At 34.9% G+C, this 18,288-nt stretch overlaps 1 protein-coding gene across 1 annotated transcript; it reads left to right on the plus strand.

The window, feature by feature from the left end:
* The first annotated feature begins 9,121 nt into the window (after positions 1-9,121).
* LOC121971383 (pyruvate kinase, cytosolic isozyme-like) lies at positions 9,122-13,788 on the plus strand. The gene is made up of 4 exons (XM_042522631.1): positions 9,122-9,281; positions 9,466-9,728; positions 11,893-12,354; positions 12,681-13,788. Exons 2-4 carry the CDS (start codon positions 9,471-9,473, stop codon positions 13,491-13,493), a joined length of 1,533 nt encoding a protein of 510 aa, XP_042378565.1. The 5' UTR covers positions 9,122-9,281; positions 9,466-9,470; the 3' UTR covers positions 13,494-13,788.
* The last annotated feature ends 4,500 nt before the right edge of the window (positions 13,789-18,288 follow it).

An 18,288-nucleotide genomic window follows, 5' to 3' on the forward strand; every position in this document is an offset into this window, starting at 1 on the left:
AACTAAGCTTCTCAAAATCACTTTCCTTACTTTTGAAAATCAATTTTCAATATCAACTTACTTAAAATTGTGAAAATTCTTTGTTTTAAATCACAAACTTTTTATCCTTTTTACTTAGTCTTTGAAAACTCAACTTTTCAAGTATTTTAAACCATGGTTTTGAAAATAGTACTTTTGAACTTTAAAATTTTGATTTTTGAAAATTAGATTTAATTATTTTTACTTTATCAAAATTAGTTCTACCAAACTCCTTTGAAAACTAAAAGTAAAGTTCAAAATCAATGTTTACAAACTGAAATTTGATTTGCAAAAACTCAAGTGTTAAAAATTATGAAAGTTAGATTTTTTCAAACTTAAATCACTGTCAAAACTTAAGTTTTAAATTAAATCGTTTACAAACTTAGTGTTGAAAAATAAATTTTTCAAACTTAGTTTTGGAATTCTGGTTTTTGAAAACTTGTGTTTGAAAATCAAAACTTAACTAGCTTTCTAAAAGCTAAAAGCTAAATGCTTTAAACGAATTTTCAAAAACTTAAACTCCCCCAAGTCAACTTGACTATTTTTTTTTTTTGCTGTTAATTTTATCAATATCTTTGATTTTTTTAACCAAACTTTTTATTACTCTACACTATGCTTGTTTACCCCTGCTTACTTTTTTATGAATGCCAAAGGGGGAGAAGGGTTAGGTGGTTAAGTTAGCTAAACCAATTTGAAAACACAAACTAACTTTAAAACCACACAAATGCATGTTGTTTCGTACATATGCTTTCACTAACTTAACCAGGTTGTCATTCCATCAAAAAGGGGGAGATTGTTGGTGCGGGTAGCACTAACGGTCTAACCCAGGTTTTGATGAATGACAAATAGGTTAAGTTAGTTGTGTTGTTGTCTGACACTTTGATCAAGTGTGCAGGAAAAGTCCAGCTAGGTCGACGGGCTGACCGGATAGCTGGCGAGAAGTCCAAGCGGGTCGACGGGCTGACCGGACGCTTGGCGAGAAGTCCAGCTAGGTCGACGGGTTGACCGGATAGCTGGCGAGAAGTCCAAGCGGGTCGACGGGCTGACCGGACGCTTGGCGAGAAGTCCAGACGGGTCGACGGGCTGACCGGACGTCTGGCAGGTAAGTGAGGTAAGTCACTGGAGGGGAGTGACTGTGAGGACGCGTTCCCGGGAAGGGGACATTAGGCGTCGATCCGGCTTAGATCCATTTCGGATATCTAAGTCGAGATCGTGACTAGATTCCGGTCTCGGAAAGACGGAATCTAAGTCATACTTTGCTTATCGATAAAACTGTGCTAACATTCTTTGCTGCAGGGTACATTTGCCTCGGACTAACCTTTTCTTGCAGGAGAAGGACTTTCTGGAGAAGAGGGGTCCGGGCGCCCGGAGGGGATCCGGGCGCCCGGAGGCAAGTTTTATCCCCAGGACGACGTTGACACTTGGAGAATGCTGGTTGGGAGTGTTACGTCACATTCCAGGCGCCCGGAAGGGATCCAGGCGCCCGGAGCAGCATATAAAAGAAGCCCCAGGCAGGAGCTTCAAAACATCAGTCTTCTGAGAACTCTGAATCCAATCACTCTGCTGCTCTACGCTCCAACGACGCTCACAAAGCTCCGACGACTCACTCCGGCTCTCCTTCTTAATTTATTGTTTGTCGGTTAGCTTTGTTTTCCTTCCTTTCATTAGCAATATTTGTACGTAAATTGTAATTATCCGAATTGCTAGTGAATTGCCCAACGAAAGTACTCAAGGAGTACGGGCCTTCGAGTAGGAGTCGTCACAGGCTCCGAACGAAGTAAAAATCAACAGTGTTCATCTCTTTACTTCCTTACATCTCCGCTGCGTTTTAACTCGAGATTTTCGAATCGATATTCACCCCCCCCTCGATCGAATCTAACGGTCCTACAGGTGTTTCATACATTTGTATTGTATTTTGCTTCTTGCTGCTTTCTACTCCTGTATTGCTTTTGCAAAACATTGTGGCGAGGTTTCTCCACCCAGAAGGAGTGTTACATTAGCCGGTTCTCCGGGGTCTCATCCACCGACGGATTGATCGGATTCGTCCACCTTACGGACACGCCGAGGAGTAGGAGTTTCATCTCCGAACCTCGTTACATCGACGAGTTTGAGGTTTGCTATTCTCCGCTTTCGTTTCTATTCATTTTATTTCCGCTGCGCTAACTTGATTTGTAGAAAGAAACGAAGAATTTGGGGCGGGTATTCACACCCCCCCCCTCTCTAGCCGCGATCATCGGTCCTAACAGGGTTTACTAGGTTATCTAAACCTAGGGACGACTATGGGAGTCCAGCCCAAGGACAACTGAGAGTCCTGCATACTAGGTTATCTAAACCTAGGGATGACTATGGGAGCCCAACCCAAGGACAACTGAGAGTCCAGTACAGTGTCACTGATAAAAGTAAAATACTTGTTATCTTTTAATACTTCTAATATATAATGCCTCGGCATTTTAATAAGCACCTTGTATGCCAAAATCCCTAAAATCTTGACTTTGGGATCTACTTAAGGTCTTGGTCTTTTTCTTGCTTTTCTTTATATTTCTTATACTTGTTAACACTTCTAAAAGATTGCTTCTTTAAAAAGAAACTGAAATGTTTAAGTAAATTCTAACTTTAAAATGCTTAAACCAAAAATCTGCCTATTATGCTAATAAAATTCTTCATATTAAGTTTAACAAAAATCTGATCTAAGATTAGAGTTCTGCATGAAACACTTATCAAAATCTACAAGCAATACTTATAAAAATCTTGCGTACAATACTTATAAAAATCTGCACTATATTAAATTGCATGTTTTAATCTAGAACTGCAATGCTAAACAAAACCAAAACTGTAAAACATAAAAATTTGCATACTTTAAGAACTAAAACTAAATTATCTGTTTATAACACATGCACCCAAACTAAGGCATAAAACTCATGACATGCCAATCCAAATTTGCATACATGAAAACATAATGCACAGCAAGGAAAAATCTGAACCTTACCAGCCACATTAATCCGAATTAATACAAGGCTACATAAACTAAACAAAATTTGCAAATCTAACAAAAAAGGAACCATCTAATCACATGCTTAAACTATACTATCTACTTCCTTTCTTTGTGATTCACGGTAGCAAACAAGCAAGAATCCAACACAACCTTAAAACTGAATTATGCAATATTAATTACAACTCAAGATGTAGGTACAGCTATATTCAACGCATTACAAACTGAACTACAAAGCTTAGAGGTAAAACGTCCGCATGCTTGAACTTACCACTCATGTTCTTCCCTAAACCTCACGGCAGCAAATTTCAAAGATCACAACTGAAACCCAAACATGCTACATATGGCCAATCCAAACTGAAGCCTACTGAAGCTTAAAAAAACTATATGAAACTCATACAAATCTGAAACTTCAATTCATGGCAGTAAATAAAGGAATCCGAAACTATTTATCACTGTGACAAATGAAATAAAGACTACTTGCTCAAAAGAACTAAACTATTTCATACTCAGATTTAACAAAGAAATTTCGAAATTGAAATACTAAACTACACTATCAATGGATCTAAAAACTGCATGTACAACTGGAAAACACACAACTTGCAGCCTATCCCAAAAAAACTTGAACTAGAGAAGAAACTAGGGTCCGGAACTACTCCTACCGCAGGTGAGTAGCAACTTACCGGAATCCCTCGACTTACAACCGGAGGAGAAAGCCTCTAGGGTTCGGAGAACTTGAGATTTCAACCCTTCCTCGTGCCCACGAGCTCTCTTCGACGAGGAGACCTCGAATCTGTGAAGAACCCACGGAGAGAAGCGCTTGCCGGCCACTGGAGACGAAGCCCTAGCTTCGTTTTCGCTCGAGAAGGAATCGCCGTCGCGAGAGGAGAAGGAGAGAAGGGTTTCGGGAGAGAACAAATCCCGATCCTCACTTATCCCTTTTTTTAATACTCTTCGGCATCTTTCATAACTTATATATATATATATATCTCGTTCCATATTTGTTCATGAAATACTTGCAGAACAATTGGTTAGTTGTGTTTTGACCGGGTCAAGGGTCGTTGGTTTAAACCTTGGCATGGACATTTTTTTGTCAAAACTTCCTTCGATTAGTAAAAATACCAAACGACCTCCAAAAATTGCATAAAAATACTCTAAAAATATTTCTAAAAATTTTTAAGAACTTTTAGAACTCCTAATGAGAAAAATTGGGTCATTACATCTCGGCTGCAACCTTTTTCTTCCTATTATTTCCTATTATCAACTTCTACTACTTAAATACATTTCATGCTTTTTTTATTCAGCAATTACTGCTTACACACTTGGTCAGCCAGACTTGCTTAAAGTTTGGTTCGGCCAGAGGTCTCGGGTTCGAATCTTATCTTGGATGTTTTTTTATCGAAATTTCTTTCGTTTAGTAAAAATACCAAACGACTTCCAAAAATTACATAAAAATATTCTAAAAATTTCTAAAAATCTCTAGAATATTTCTAAAGTATTTTTAAATATTTTTAACCACTATTAGGACTCGTAATGAGGAATTTTGGGTCGTTACACCTTAACTCCGGGACTTTAACTTTATCAAGTCACACTATGACTTACGTTGTCAAACTACATACTTGGACTTACACTGCCAAGACTCTACTTGAACTCTGCCTTGTTGTACTTGTATTCTGCACACTCACAAGCGTATATCAAATACAACAATAACCTAACTTAAACCTTTACTCAAATATCAAAACCTACGGTCACGCCGATTGCTTTAACAATAAACAACTAGAGGAGAGGGATCCAGTAAGGTTGAGTCCCAATGAGACTATATGCGTTGGTCCGACTTAAATCCAACCTAAGAAATCTATGTTGAGACTTAAATTAGATCCTGGTCTTGGTTAGATAGGATCTAAGCCATAAATATAAACTGTTCATGTATATATCTTTCTAATTATGTGTTGCAGGGATATACGTAGATCTTTCAATTATACACCTGTAACCACCAACAAAGCTTGATTCAGAGCTCCAAATCAAAAGTTATGGTCTCCGAACGATTGCTAAGGTGCCCTAGGTGGTTAGAGTCTCCTTAGGTGGTATGAGGCGTCCTGGATGGATTAGAGGCACCTTGGATGGTTTGGAGGCGCCCCGAGTGCCTTATGAAAGTAACCTACGACCAAACCTCAAATACTCATCATTCTACTCTCAAACGATCTTCGCACTACTCTAAAATTCGACTACGACGCTACAACACTACTCCGACATCGACACTCTACTTTGAATCTTGTTTTCATGTCGGTATAATTTTATTATTACATTCGTCTTTTTCGTACATATTTTGTAAGGACGGTAAACATGTTACCGCTTCTAATTTTGTATAAATGATGAATTGATAGTGATTGCCCAATTGATGTAGTCCAAGGGATCATGCGTCTTGGAGTAGTAGTCTGTTGGGCTGCGAATCAAGTAAAACCAAACGAGTACTTTCTTTTGACTACTTTCGATTAATTATTTTTCTGCTGCATGCTTAAACTTTTGATGAGTGTTTTAAAATGAAAAGAAAAGTTTTAAAACGTGATTCACGCCCTCTCATATTCTATATGATCCTAAAAGTAGTATCAGAGTAAGGATGCTTAATTTTAGTGCAACCACTAAATTAAGCAATTTCTTTTCTTTTTGAGTTTTTTTTTCATTGCAATTATTAACTATTTTTTTTCCTCAGCACTACTTACCCCAAAATAAAGTCTTGGGATATTTATTTTATTTATTTTGTGTAAGAAAAATGATGCACAAAGAGATGTTGGGTCAAAGCGTTCATAAACCTTCTCCATACGAAATAGACTACTTCAGAATATCAAAGCATCAGATGGAATGCTTCGTAACGATGAATGATTTCGACTGCAGCATGACACTAAGGTGATCCACTCAAGATACAGAGTAAATATGATGGTAATAAATCAAATTTTAAGGTTATTACATAATAAAGTATTATGCAGAATTAGAGAATTCAAATATGTCTACAACCTTTAGACTCAGTTGATCAAGCTTTATGAGAATCTATCAAAATTGGAGAATTAAGTCAGAGTCGAATCCAGATATGAGTTCAATCTAATAAAAAAGCTTATATAATTAGGGATTAAGGTTAGAATTAGTACATTTTACTAAAATGTTCTTTTTCCTAGAAATAGTATACATGAAAATAGTTGTTTTAATATTTTTGAAAATACCATTAGCCATGACTATTTTAATATTGTTGAAAATAGTAAACATGACAATGTTTATAAAAATACCCCTAAAAAATTATCTATAAATTTAATTAATAAAAATATGAAAATTCTAAATTAATAAATAATACTAATAATAATTCTAATATAAAAAATGACAAAATACAATATAAATAATCTAAATAAAATCAATTTAAAAATTTCTGTCCAAAATAAAAATTTAAATCTCATAGATAATTTGTGAGATAAAGATAATTTAATTATTTTTACAAATTTAAAATTTAAGCTAAATCAAAATTTTAAATCTTAAGCATAATTGATAATTGATAAAGGATATTTAATTAAGCTACGAAAAAAATATCACATGTTGCCAACTTAATTCTATGACTATAATTCTATATTATCCAAAAAAACAATTATTAAAATAGTATTTATTATGTTTCAATCTTTTTTTTCAATATCCTTGTTCAATATATAGATAAAAATTTAAGAATTATAACTACTACAACAATAACGAAGAAGGATATTTTGAAAAAAATAAATAGATTGAAACATGATAAAATATCATTTTAATAATAAATAAAAAAGATTCCCTTTCTACTATTATAATAAAAGAGTTAGTTTTTTCCTATTAAAATTCTATTAAAATAATAAAATCCCAGATGAATTGTGAATCCATTCTTCCACAAATTCTATATTAATAAACCAAAAAAATAGTCCTCCCTCCGCTATAGAACATTACAATTTCATTCATGATATTGGATATGCTTTATTATTCATATGTACACTTCGAATTTACATCATGGAAAATTTTCATGATGCCGAATTAATCATCAATTATTCGGTTCAATACATAAATTAAAAAAATTTTAAAAACAAATATATCAACTCGTAAAAGACGATTAAGCTCACTATATATGTCTCTCATTGTGTATCCCAGATTATATAAAAAAGATAAATTATAGGATCAATTTACAGTCGACCGTCAAATACTAAGAATTAACAAAAAAAAAAAATCTATAAAAATATATCCATTCTTCACGTGCTCTCGTTGGAAGAAAAAAATAAATAAATAAATAAAATATATTAACTCTCATATTCATTCTAAGAACATCCACAGTGTGATATATTAATGGGATATTATAACAACCTTTTGATATTAAATGTAGATCTGCTACATTAATGACTCTCCTAATGTCGGTCTTATGAATATGGTGAGAGGTACATGCAGGTACACAAGCGTCAGACGCATGGTAAGATAAACCTCAGGTCGTCAGTTCGTGAGAATCGACATTTTTCAATTACGTTAGAAATGTCATGTGTCCACCATCTATGTTACACCCTGAGAATAACTTTTTGGTATTAAAACTAATATGAAAGGTATTATAGCACCCCTTCATTTGAACACATTTAAAGTCTTGAAAGTGTCCAAAGATAATGTGGGGGTGGGTCAGCCCTGGCCCACCCCATGTGTGTTTTTTCAAAAAAAAAAAAAAATTGTTATTTTTGTGGGGTGGGTTAGCCAGGCACATCCCACGTGTGTACTTTTAAAATTTTTATTAAAAAAATATAATTTAAAATTAAAAATAGTGAGATTATTTTTTTTTAAACTGTAAAATTATTTTTTTTAAAAGATATTATTATTCAAACTAATAATTTAAATATTTTAAAATATATTTATTTAATACGATATAATTTTAAGATAATTAAATATAATGGGAGATTCATAATTAATAAATGAATGTTAATAATAAAAGTAGGTGAAAAAAATATATGATATAATTAATACGTGAGAATGGGTGGGGAATACTTTAACGGTGTGTTTGGTTCGGGGTTATTCTTGATAACCTTGGTTATCCATCCAAGGTTATCAACAAAAACCTTATTTGGTTTAGGTATTCGATGCTTCCCAAGTAATGTTCCATGCCCGACACGTCAGCAAAAGGGTCATGCAGCCCGGAATCGGAAAATCTCAGAAAACTAAGGTTTTTGTTGATTCCGGGGTTAACGAATTTTTTTTACCAAAAATACCTTCCGATAAGAAAAAACATGAAAAAAAGAAAAAAAATGTAAAAAAATATTAAAAAATGTAAAAAAATAAAAAAATGTTTTAAAAAATTTAAAAATTTAAATTTTTTTAAAATAAATAATTTAAAAAATAAAAAATAAAAATTTTAAAAATAAAAATTTTAAAAAATTTAAAAAATTTTTTAAAAATTTTTTAAAAAAAATAAAAATTTAAAAACAATTAAAAATAAAATAAATAAATAAAAATTAAAATTTAAAAAATGTAAAAAAATAAAAAAATATAAATATAAATAATATAAAAATATAAAAAATTAAAAAAATAAAAAAACACATAAAAAAGTAAAAAAAAATATACAGGAAAAAAAAAGTAAAAAAAATTAAAAAATAAATAAATAATAACAATAATAATATTATGTATAGTTGGTTTTGTAACTGAGGGTAATACGGTAAAATATTAAACTAGGGTATTCATTAAAACCTTCAAACAAATAAATTTTTGTTGCATTACCTAAGTTGAACCAAATAATATTTGGTTATATTTTATTCCCTATAACCTTGGTTATATGATCATCTGTTAATCACATAACCAAGATTATACATGATGACTTGAACCAAACACACCCTAAACGTAACAATATTGCGCCAACAAAAGCATCGTTAATTAAACTCATCAACCACGTGTAATAACTTGGCACCGTTGGGGCCCACCGGCCACCTGTTCTCGTTTCCTAACTATCGTGCTAAATGAACGATCCGATCACACACCACCTTGCACATCGTACGCTCTACATCGCTCCATGGGCCACCGGCCCCGATTCCCCCATTGCGCTCTCCGAATCAAAATTCGGAAACGCCGTTGCAGTCAACGGAACTCTTCTCCGTCGTTTCCCGTGACCGGATCTCGTATCCCTTCGTACCACCATCACCTCACGCCTTTTTTTATGAATGACGCGCACTTATCCCCTCCCCCAAGTCACCGCCGGAGAAGCGAAGCGCCCTTGAGCTCGATCGAACTCCGCGAAGAAGAAGATTCGGTAAGGTTTCTACATCTACCGACTTTGAATCGCTTGAAATTTGTAGAAGTTTGAGCGATCTTACTTCAGTGATCGAAAATCTCTTGTTTTTATCTGGATTTTTTTGGTCTGTTTTAGTAAACGACCTGATTTCTTCAAGTTCAGCTTACTTTTTTCTTGCTTTGTGCGCGCGCGATTGGTTTAGGATTGATGGCGAACATCGACATCGAGGGGATCTTGAAGGATCTGCCGGATGATGGGCGAGTGCCGAAGACGAAGATAGTGTGCACGCTGGGGCCGGCCTCGAGGTCGGTGCCGATGCTGGAGAAGTTGCTGAAAGCCGGCATGAACGTTGCCAGGTTCAATTTCTCGCACGGGACGCACGAGTACCACCAGGAAACCCTCGACAACCTCCTGATCGCCATGCATAACACTCAGATCTTGTGCGCCGTCATGCTTGACACCAAGGTCCGTTCTTGATCCGACGAAAGCTTGCTGCAAATTTGTTCTTTTAGCTGGTTGATGACCTTGCAGAATAGCTTCCTCTTTTGGATGTTTCGTTGCTAGAGATTTAGAACAAATCGAGCTTATTGGTTTCAAGAGATGTGTTCTCGCTAAAAACTCATAGAGTTCGACCTCTCCCAACCTATTTGGCTTTTTCCCCTTCACTATGGAAGCGTTTGGATATCCTATTCTATGATGCTTGCTAATTCTACTATTATACTCACCTAAGCAGGGAAGTTGGCCTTATCATATGAAGGTTTGGATGCAACTTGGTGAGTTTACCTTCAGTAGCCTATTTGATTTCACTAGATTAATGGCCAAATGAACACAAAAAACAGCAGTTAGGCAAATTCTTAAAATCCCCTTCTTGTTTCAAACCACCTAAAACAAGATTCCTATCATGCCAAGTTAGGAAAGTCCTGGAATGTTGGTTGACACAATCACTACAGGTTTTTCCTCAGGTGGTTGGAGGTCAATTCACCTCGTTGTAGGTGATATCGCAACAAAATAGAAAACAGGAGCGAACCTACGAGTGCAGCCGGCGAAGATAGCTCCACCATTACATACTTTCCTTTAACAGTTTCCTTTGTATTTTGATTTTTAGCTGAATAAGGTGCCTCTACACTGCTACTGCTAGCTTTCATGTCTTTGTTTTTTTGGATCATGATAACAATTTGTTGAAAGAAAGCATTATGTTAGATATTCTTCCAAGTGCAACAAACTATCTGCACTTGTAGAAGACCCTTGCATCACCAAACTCATTATGGTGGTCAATGTTCATTGCCAGGTGCATTTTGTATTACCGATCTCTCTACGGTTCCCTAATTTTCCAGTACTATTTATCTACAAACTCTGATTTGCAAATCACCCTTGATGTTGTAAGCAGCTCTGTTGCTCAGGTAGTTGAGGATTTTATTATGTTCTTGACATCATTCTGGTAGAAGGGAAAAAAAAATTGTAGGTGAATAAGCAAGCATCCAATGTGGCACTTGAACATTTTATGTTACCAGCTTCCTAATCATCCCTCTGAAAAAAAATGATTTTTCTTAAGGGCTTTGTTGAGTATTTCTTATTTATTATTCATTAATCTTAAATTACAAGCAAGTTCTTAGAATTATATGATATTTACAGTTAGGTTTCCAAGATATTTTCAGAATATAGTTGGTTAACAGTTGTTCTATAAGCACTCATCTTTGTCTATTAGTATTTTGTTTCGTTTCATACTGTTTATAAGAGAGCTTTCTAGAAAGTCTTTGAAGGATAGAAAACTCCAGTCAACTTATAGACTTGCCATTCTAGAAGAATATGATTTAGCACTTCTTTCAGTTGACCTAATTGATTGGGTAATGTGTTTAATGCAAAAACATTACCACCTAAAAAATGTCACACAGATCTCCATTGTTCTATAGTTAGTGTTTCATCCAGTATTACAATTAGTGATTGTTTAGTTCCTCATAACATGCTTTAATTACCAATCTGTTTCAAATATTATACTAACATGTTTAAATCCTTTGAAAGGGAGTGTTCCTTTCAGCTATGTCACATTGAAAGGGTGACTTCCATGGAAGGAATCATAATTGAAATTCAAAGTGAATGACCATTCTGAGAGCTCTGATTATGCCTAGCACATATCATTGGAAGATAAATTTTTGCCTAGGACGGGGGTACAAACATGGTAAACTAAGTATGATGTGCCAATGAAAGTCAAACACTGGAACATTCCTGTTGCTTAGTGCAGGTTTTCTTTGTTCCTTGAACACTCCTAATTGCCTTTTTCATTCAATGAGCTATGAGCCTATCTATGAGACAAGTCCTTTAGTTGATAGCTTGTGAACTGTAGCATACATGGATTCGTCCATTTTTTATGGTTGATTGCATAAATACTACTGTTGTTTGTTTCATTTCTTGCCTGTTAATTTTGCTTTTCTCAGGTTGATTGAGGCATGTATTATCATTTTTTTTCTGGTTTATTTACATACGTGATATACATGTCAAGTTCAATCATGCAACTTAGCAGAAACTTGAAACTATCCTTTTGACTTTTTCTCTATTTGTTGTTCCTTGTATATATCATCTCTTGAGATTATCAAGTCTACCTGTGTTGATGGTCTTTATTGTGTTGACATAGGGCCCTGAGATTCGCACTGGCTTCTTGAAAGATGGCAAACCTATCAAACTCACGGAGGGGCAAGAAATTACAATCACTACTGATTACACCATCAAGGGGGACGAGAAGATGATCTCTATGAGTTACAAAAAGCTTCCTATTGATTTGAAACCTGGGAACATAATATTATGCTCTGATGGTACCATAACCTTGAATGTCTTATCATGTGACCCGGAGGCCGGAACTGTGAGATGTCTCTGTCAGAACACAGCAACCCTTGGCGAGAGGAAGAATGTCAATCTTCCAGGTGTTGTGGTTGATCTCCCAACACTAACAGAGAAAGATAAGGAAGACATTATGGACTGGGGTGTTCCAAACAACATTGATATGATTGCAGTATCATTTGTTCGCAAGGGATCAGATCTCGTTACCGTTCGGCAGTTCCTTGGGCCACACGCAAAGCAAATAAAGCTGATGTCAAAGGTTATTTTTTCTCGTCTGCCAACACATTTGAATTTCCTTTTCCAGTGGTAGTTAAGTACAGGAGAAAGTTATAAATTGTTTTAAAAAAATCATTAACCAATTAGTCAAATTGCTCAACTAATTGATTGCTTTAATCTGCATCTTTGTATTCAAGCCTTGTTTACTCATTTGATACTAGAAGTTCAAGAGCACTATTTCAAATTCTGACTGATAGCCTAGAGGATGGATCTGAATCTCTCATGTGCTGTAGTTATTTTTCTAACTGTTGTTGATGAAGAAACTAGCAATTTAAGTTTTCTCTCACTATTTGTCTATATAATATATAGGTTGAGAACCAGGAAGGTGTTATAAACTTTGACGAGATCTTGAAGGAGACTGATTCTTTCATGGTTGCTCGAGGTGATCTTGGAATGGAGATACCTGTTGAGAAAATTTTCCTTGCGCAAAAGATGATGATATACAAATGCAATCTCCTCGGCAAGCCTGTAGTTACTGCCACCCAAATGCTAGAGTCAATGATAAAATCCCCTCGCCCAACCCGTGCCGAAGCTACAGATGTAGCAAATGCTGTTCTAGATGGAACAGACTGTGTCATGCTAAGCGGTGAAAGTGCAGCCGGTGCCTACCCAGAGATGGCGGTGAAGATCATGCGACGTATATGCATTGAGGCCGAGTCCTCTCTCGATTATGAGGCCATTTTCAAGGAGATGATACGATCTACTCCTCTTCCCATGAGCCCACTGGAGAGTCTAGCATCATCCGCTGTCCAAACTGCAAGCAAGGCGAAGGCCACATTGATTGTGGTCTTGACCCGTGGCGGGACAACAGCTAAGTTGGTGGCTAAATATCGGCCCCGAGTACCAATCCTATCAGTCGTGGTCCCAGTGCTGACCACAGACTCATTCGACTGGTCTGTCAGCGATGAGTCACCTGCAAGGCAAAGCCTGATTTACAGAGGTTTAGTTCCCCTGTTGGCAGAGGGTTCTGCCAAGGCCACTGATTCTGAATCAACAGAGGTTATCCTTCAGGCAGCACTGAAGTCTGCGGTGGAGAGGCAGCTCTGCAAACCAGGTGATTCTGTTATTGCAATTCATCGTATCGGCATTGCCTCTGTCGTAAAGATCTGCATCGTGAAGTGATTGGTAAATTGATGAGATCGGTCCTGCTTATTTATGCCTTTCCTGGTTTGTTATCTCATGCTATGTTATGTTAGTTTCAATGAGAATCGTCGACAAATTGTATTACATTAGGAGCTGAACTAGAAACTGAGCTCCATTCTTTTGTTAAATTGTTTGTCGTCGTCGTCATTGTAATATGATTTAAAACCACGAATGTGTTTCCAGCCAGTCATTTGATAGGCAGAAACATGGATTTTGCCTTCAGTTTGCTGACGTTATTTTGAATAAAGATGTTTTCATGGCTTGCGTGCTTCTACTGTGGAGTTGATATCATTTTTCCTCTATTGATCCTATTGCAGTTTGGTTTGTTTCTTTTGCTGCCATACCTGATGATGAGAATGAACCTAATTATCTGTAACTTTAATGCTTTTGCTATTATATTTAAGAAATGGAAGGGGAGTTTTGATGTCACAGTAAAGGTATTGTCGTGTGATTCGGAGATTAGGTATTGTCGTGTGATTCGGAGATTATGAGTTTGAGTTGTAGAAATAGTTTCTTGTGATATAAGATAATGTGTGATTCGGAGATTAGGTATTGTCGTGTGTTTTGGAGATTATGAGTTTGAGTTGTAGAAATAGTTTCTTGTGATATAAGATAATGTTATATATAATAGATGTATTTAGATAATTAATAAATATTTTAATTAGATGATATGAAATTATAATATATGCACTTAAAGAGAAATAATAAAATAAAATTTATTTAAATATAAGAGGATATAATAAGGAATAGAAGTTAATGATGAAAGATTTAGGTAATCGATCTTATATAAGACCTGATTGTAGCTATATATTATTATTATGCATTATGTATTAAGCAATTTCCATTTGATTTGGGTTAGTTATTTTTTTATATCTGAAAACTTGATTAAAAAAACAGAGAGTACTTATATCTGAAGAACTCTATCTAAAATCTGAGGGAAAAAAACTGCAATTTGATTCAGTTTTTTTTACTCGGACCTTAGACTTTACAATGGCTGCTAATGACATATATCATATAGCTGTCCATATCAGACACGATCAGATACCACTAACATAAAAATGAAATTGATCATTAATATTTAATTAATATTGCACGATTTATTTAAAACACAATTAATATAATGTAATATTTAAAACCCAAATAATTGATTTAACTCCAGATATAGCATCGGTATGAGTCACTTTCTTCTGTGGAACAAGCTACGACTTTAGCAAATCTCGCAACGTGCGCCTTTTTATTGAAATATCCCATTTTTATCAACATCATCGCAGTAGTGTTATACTTGTTTTCATTTTTTTAATCAAAAGAACCCATCAACTTTTTTTTATTTTTAAATTTTTTATAATTCATTTATCTTGATGTCCAATTAGTGCCCGACCTCATATATCACACCAGACAAATTTGAATTTTTAATTTCATGTAGTACACTATAATTAAGAATTAAATCATAAATACTTGAGAAATTAAATGAACATATTATCATACAACTTTCTTATAAAATGATGTAATTATCCTCGAGTATATTTTTCGGTTTATTTTGATTTTTTATTTTTTTTGACAGATTAACTTCAAGTTTAAATTCTGAATCCAGTTGTATGAACGATAAGTTTACAACTATAATTTTATAATTTCTGTTGTGATAATTATAATTTCGTATATGTTACAATGTAAATATTATTGAATAAGATAAATCTATATTATAACGGCTATAAATTTATAATTAGTATAACGTGCATATTAGGCGAGCTTGTCAAATTCGTATTGCTAAATTACGATTTCGTAGCTATTCTAATTTCTATTGTAACAACTATGAAATCATAATTATTACAATGTGATATTGTTGAACATGTCAAGTTTGCTCAATTGATTCAAGATTTAAATTTGAAATCAACTATTAAAAAAATCAAAACTGATCGAATAGTGTACTTAAGAACAGATCTAGAAATTAGAAATGAGCTGGGTTGATCTCAAGTTGGTCTAGTCCACCATGGAAGAGGTCCAATTTCACTTTGTATGAACATGCTACCAACTCGTTTTCCCTTATATTTTCACCAAATTTTAAATTTTTATTGAATGATTTTTTTTTTTAATTTAATATCTGATTTGTAGACGTTGAAAATTTGGGGGTCATGACGGAAGACCTAGTTGCTGACGCTAGAGTGTGTCGTCGATGGTGAGGTAGAAATAGTCAGTCCCCAAGCTTGGCATGAGGCTATGCTCGAGCATTATATCTTGTTTAAGACCTCAATCTATAGATGTTCGCCTCCTACGTTGGCATATTATATCTTGTTTAAGACCTCAATCTATAGATGTTCACCTCCTACGTTGGCATAACTATAAGAGTATGCTAATGTGGAGGACACATTGATCCAATCATGGCAACTGCGGTCAAGGACAACCAAGTCGACGACTACGCCTTCAAAAGCGAGCACTTGACCATGAAGAGAATGGTCATGACCGCTAGTGGTGACAAGGAAAGGACATGGGAATAAAAATACAAGAAAAAGAAAAAAAAATAACATAAGAAGAAGAAGCTAAGTCGGCGTGTGGAGGCAAGGTGGTGGGAGTCGAAAAAAATAAGAAAAGAAAAATAGACGAGAGAATATGTTTTTTCAGAAACTCTCTTATTTTCTAAATTGATTGGACTGATTTAATATAATTAAATTTGATTCGGTAATAATATGATTAAATTAAATCAACATCAATTTCGACCAACATATTTCTTATTTCCACGTTTAGATTTTGCTCAACCTCAATTTGATTTTAATTCAACAATTTATTTTATTTAAAAATTAATATTTAACAAAACTTATATAGATATTTAACAAAACTCCCGTAAACGCATGAGAGTGGTGCAGCATGGAACACCATAAATGTTACCTAGGACCCACCATCAATGTGTTTGGACTCGGTGTTATGGGCCTCACGGTGAGAAATTGACAAACTCAATATTTGCATTGTGTCTTCTATTTAACAAAAGTTTAAAAAATTAGGGTGGTCTATAGCCTGGGATTCCCATAACCTCCCTCTGTTGTCTCTGCTTAAGAATAGTTGGGTCATTTTACAAAGAGACCCGTGAGATGGAGTGTATTTTGATAGAAAAATATAAGAGTATCCAAGCTGAGTTGAGAAAACAAACTATCCCTTCCATCCCACAAGACCTCATCACTAAGTTACAAAATCTATCCTTTGGCCCGTCTAAACCCAAAGAAAAGACAGGAACACTTAGGGTATTCAAAGATCCGTATAAAATTCTCAAAGAACAGAAGAAGCTGAAAGGAGTATGGCCTCAAAGACAGAGCAAGTAGTTACAACTCCTCTATTTGAAGACCAAATTAGAAGCTATCGAAGAAATCAAAGGCGACTATACAATACTCAACAAGTGGCAAGAAGGCTTGGACGATAACTAACAGGAAGATCAACCACCCGGCATACCCTTGAGCAACAAATTGAGCCGGAAGCACAACTACAGATCTCTATGCAAGAAAGAGCTTCTATAGTACTGGCAAAAGTCCTCTATCATTCAAGAAGGGACGAATTGCATCACAGAGTCTATGTTCATAGATCTGAAGAAGTAATACTGGTCACCAACAACCAAGTTGACAGAAGCTTTATCCAAGAAAAAAGCTTTAATCAATTAAGGAGAAGCCAAATGCAATATATACACCTTGGCGTTCTACAGATACGAATTCAAATATTACATCGATAGCGAGAAGGCACTATGGCGCTTATAGTGTTTCGAGACAACCAGTGGCAAGGAGACCAGGCGATCTTGCCAACTATGGAGGTTGACCTGACTCATGGTAGCCAAATGATATATGTCATCCCAGAATAATGATGACTATTGGGATTTCTATAGAAATATTCAAATCTCAATTCTAACTAGAGGATATGAAGTCTGGCAGAATAATGAGGCAAACCTCTTAATTACAAGAGGGCTGGTAGGTTGACTTTCTAATACTCCTAACATTGATTTTACATATGAAATACAGAGAGTAGTTGACTATCTAATTTCTCTTGGAGTAAATGCTCTCCCCGAAAGGAGTCTTTTAACAAGAAACCTACAAGGATTAAACTGGATAATCAACCCTACCTAATGCCACTACCCTTATTTAATTTTTGCCCTAGAAACTTTGCAATTGTGAACGAATGCCCACAAAGAATCATCAAGTTTGCGTACAAGGATTAATTGAACCTCGTTGTAAACTTAGTTAATCTTATTGACTAATCTTGAAGTGATCAGTTCGACCTCATAAAATTTTTCCATCAGTCATTAAGATAAATCAGAAAGTACTCATAATGAACAGTCAAGAAATCCAACTATAAATATTTAAATGATAATATGAATATTTTATCATTGTACCATAAATAACCCGAGGACATTTTTAATTCATTGAAACCTCGTTGTCATTGTAGCTATTCTCTACACTTGTTCTAACTATTTTTGTTTATTTTAATTAATTGATGACAGTAGATGAAAGCGTCTATTCTAATAAAATAGATAATATGATGGTAGAAAACTAAAATAATAATAAGAGAATAGGGCCCATGTAAACTATATCATATAATGAATCAAAGAATAGCTGAGAGGGACCGCTGCAAATAGGATAAGAGATGGAGAGTCAAAACAGTGGCGATAGATAGGCTCATTGAAACGAAACCGAGATCAATAATTTTACCTGACTTACAAATTAAAATCATCTTAGTAAACTGTTAAATTATTGTGGTTGTCTTTGTACGCATGGAATCCACATGAAAATTAGAATAGAATAAT

Source organism: Zingiber officinale, chromosome 4A (genome assembly GCF_018446385.1).
Source record: "Zingiber officinale cultivar Zhangliang chromosome 4A, Zo_v1.1, whole genome shotgun sequence".
Classification (NCBI taxonomy): domain Eukaryota; kingdom Viridiplantae; phylum Streptophyta; class Magnoliopsida; order Zingiberales; family Zingiberaceae; genus Zingiber; species Zingiber officinale.

Coding starts and splice junctions, on each gene's coding strand:
- LOC121971383 (XM_042522631.1), top strand. CDS start 9,471: ATGGCGAACATCGACATCGAGGGGATCTTGAAGGATCTGCCGGATGAT. Junction 9,729..11,892: donor CCGTCATGCTTGACACCAAG/GTCCGTTCTTGA, acceptor GTGTTGACATAG/GGCCCTGAGATTCGCACTGG. Junction 12,355..12,680: donor AAATAAAGCTGATGTCAAAG/GTTATTTTTTCT, acceptor TATAATATATAG/GTTGAGAACCAGGAAGGTGT.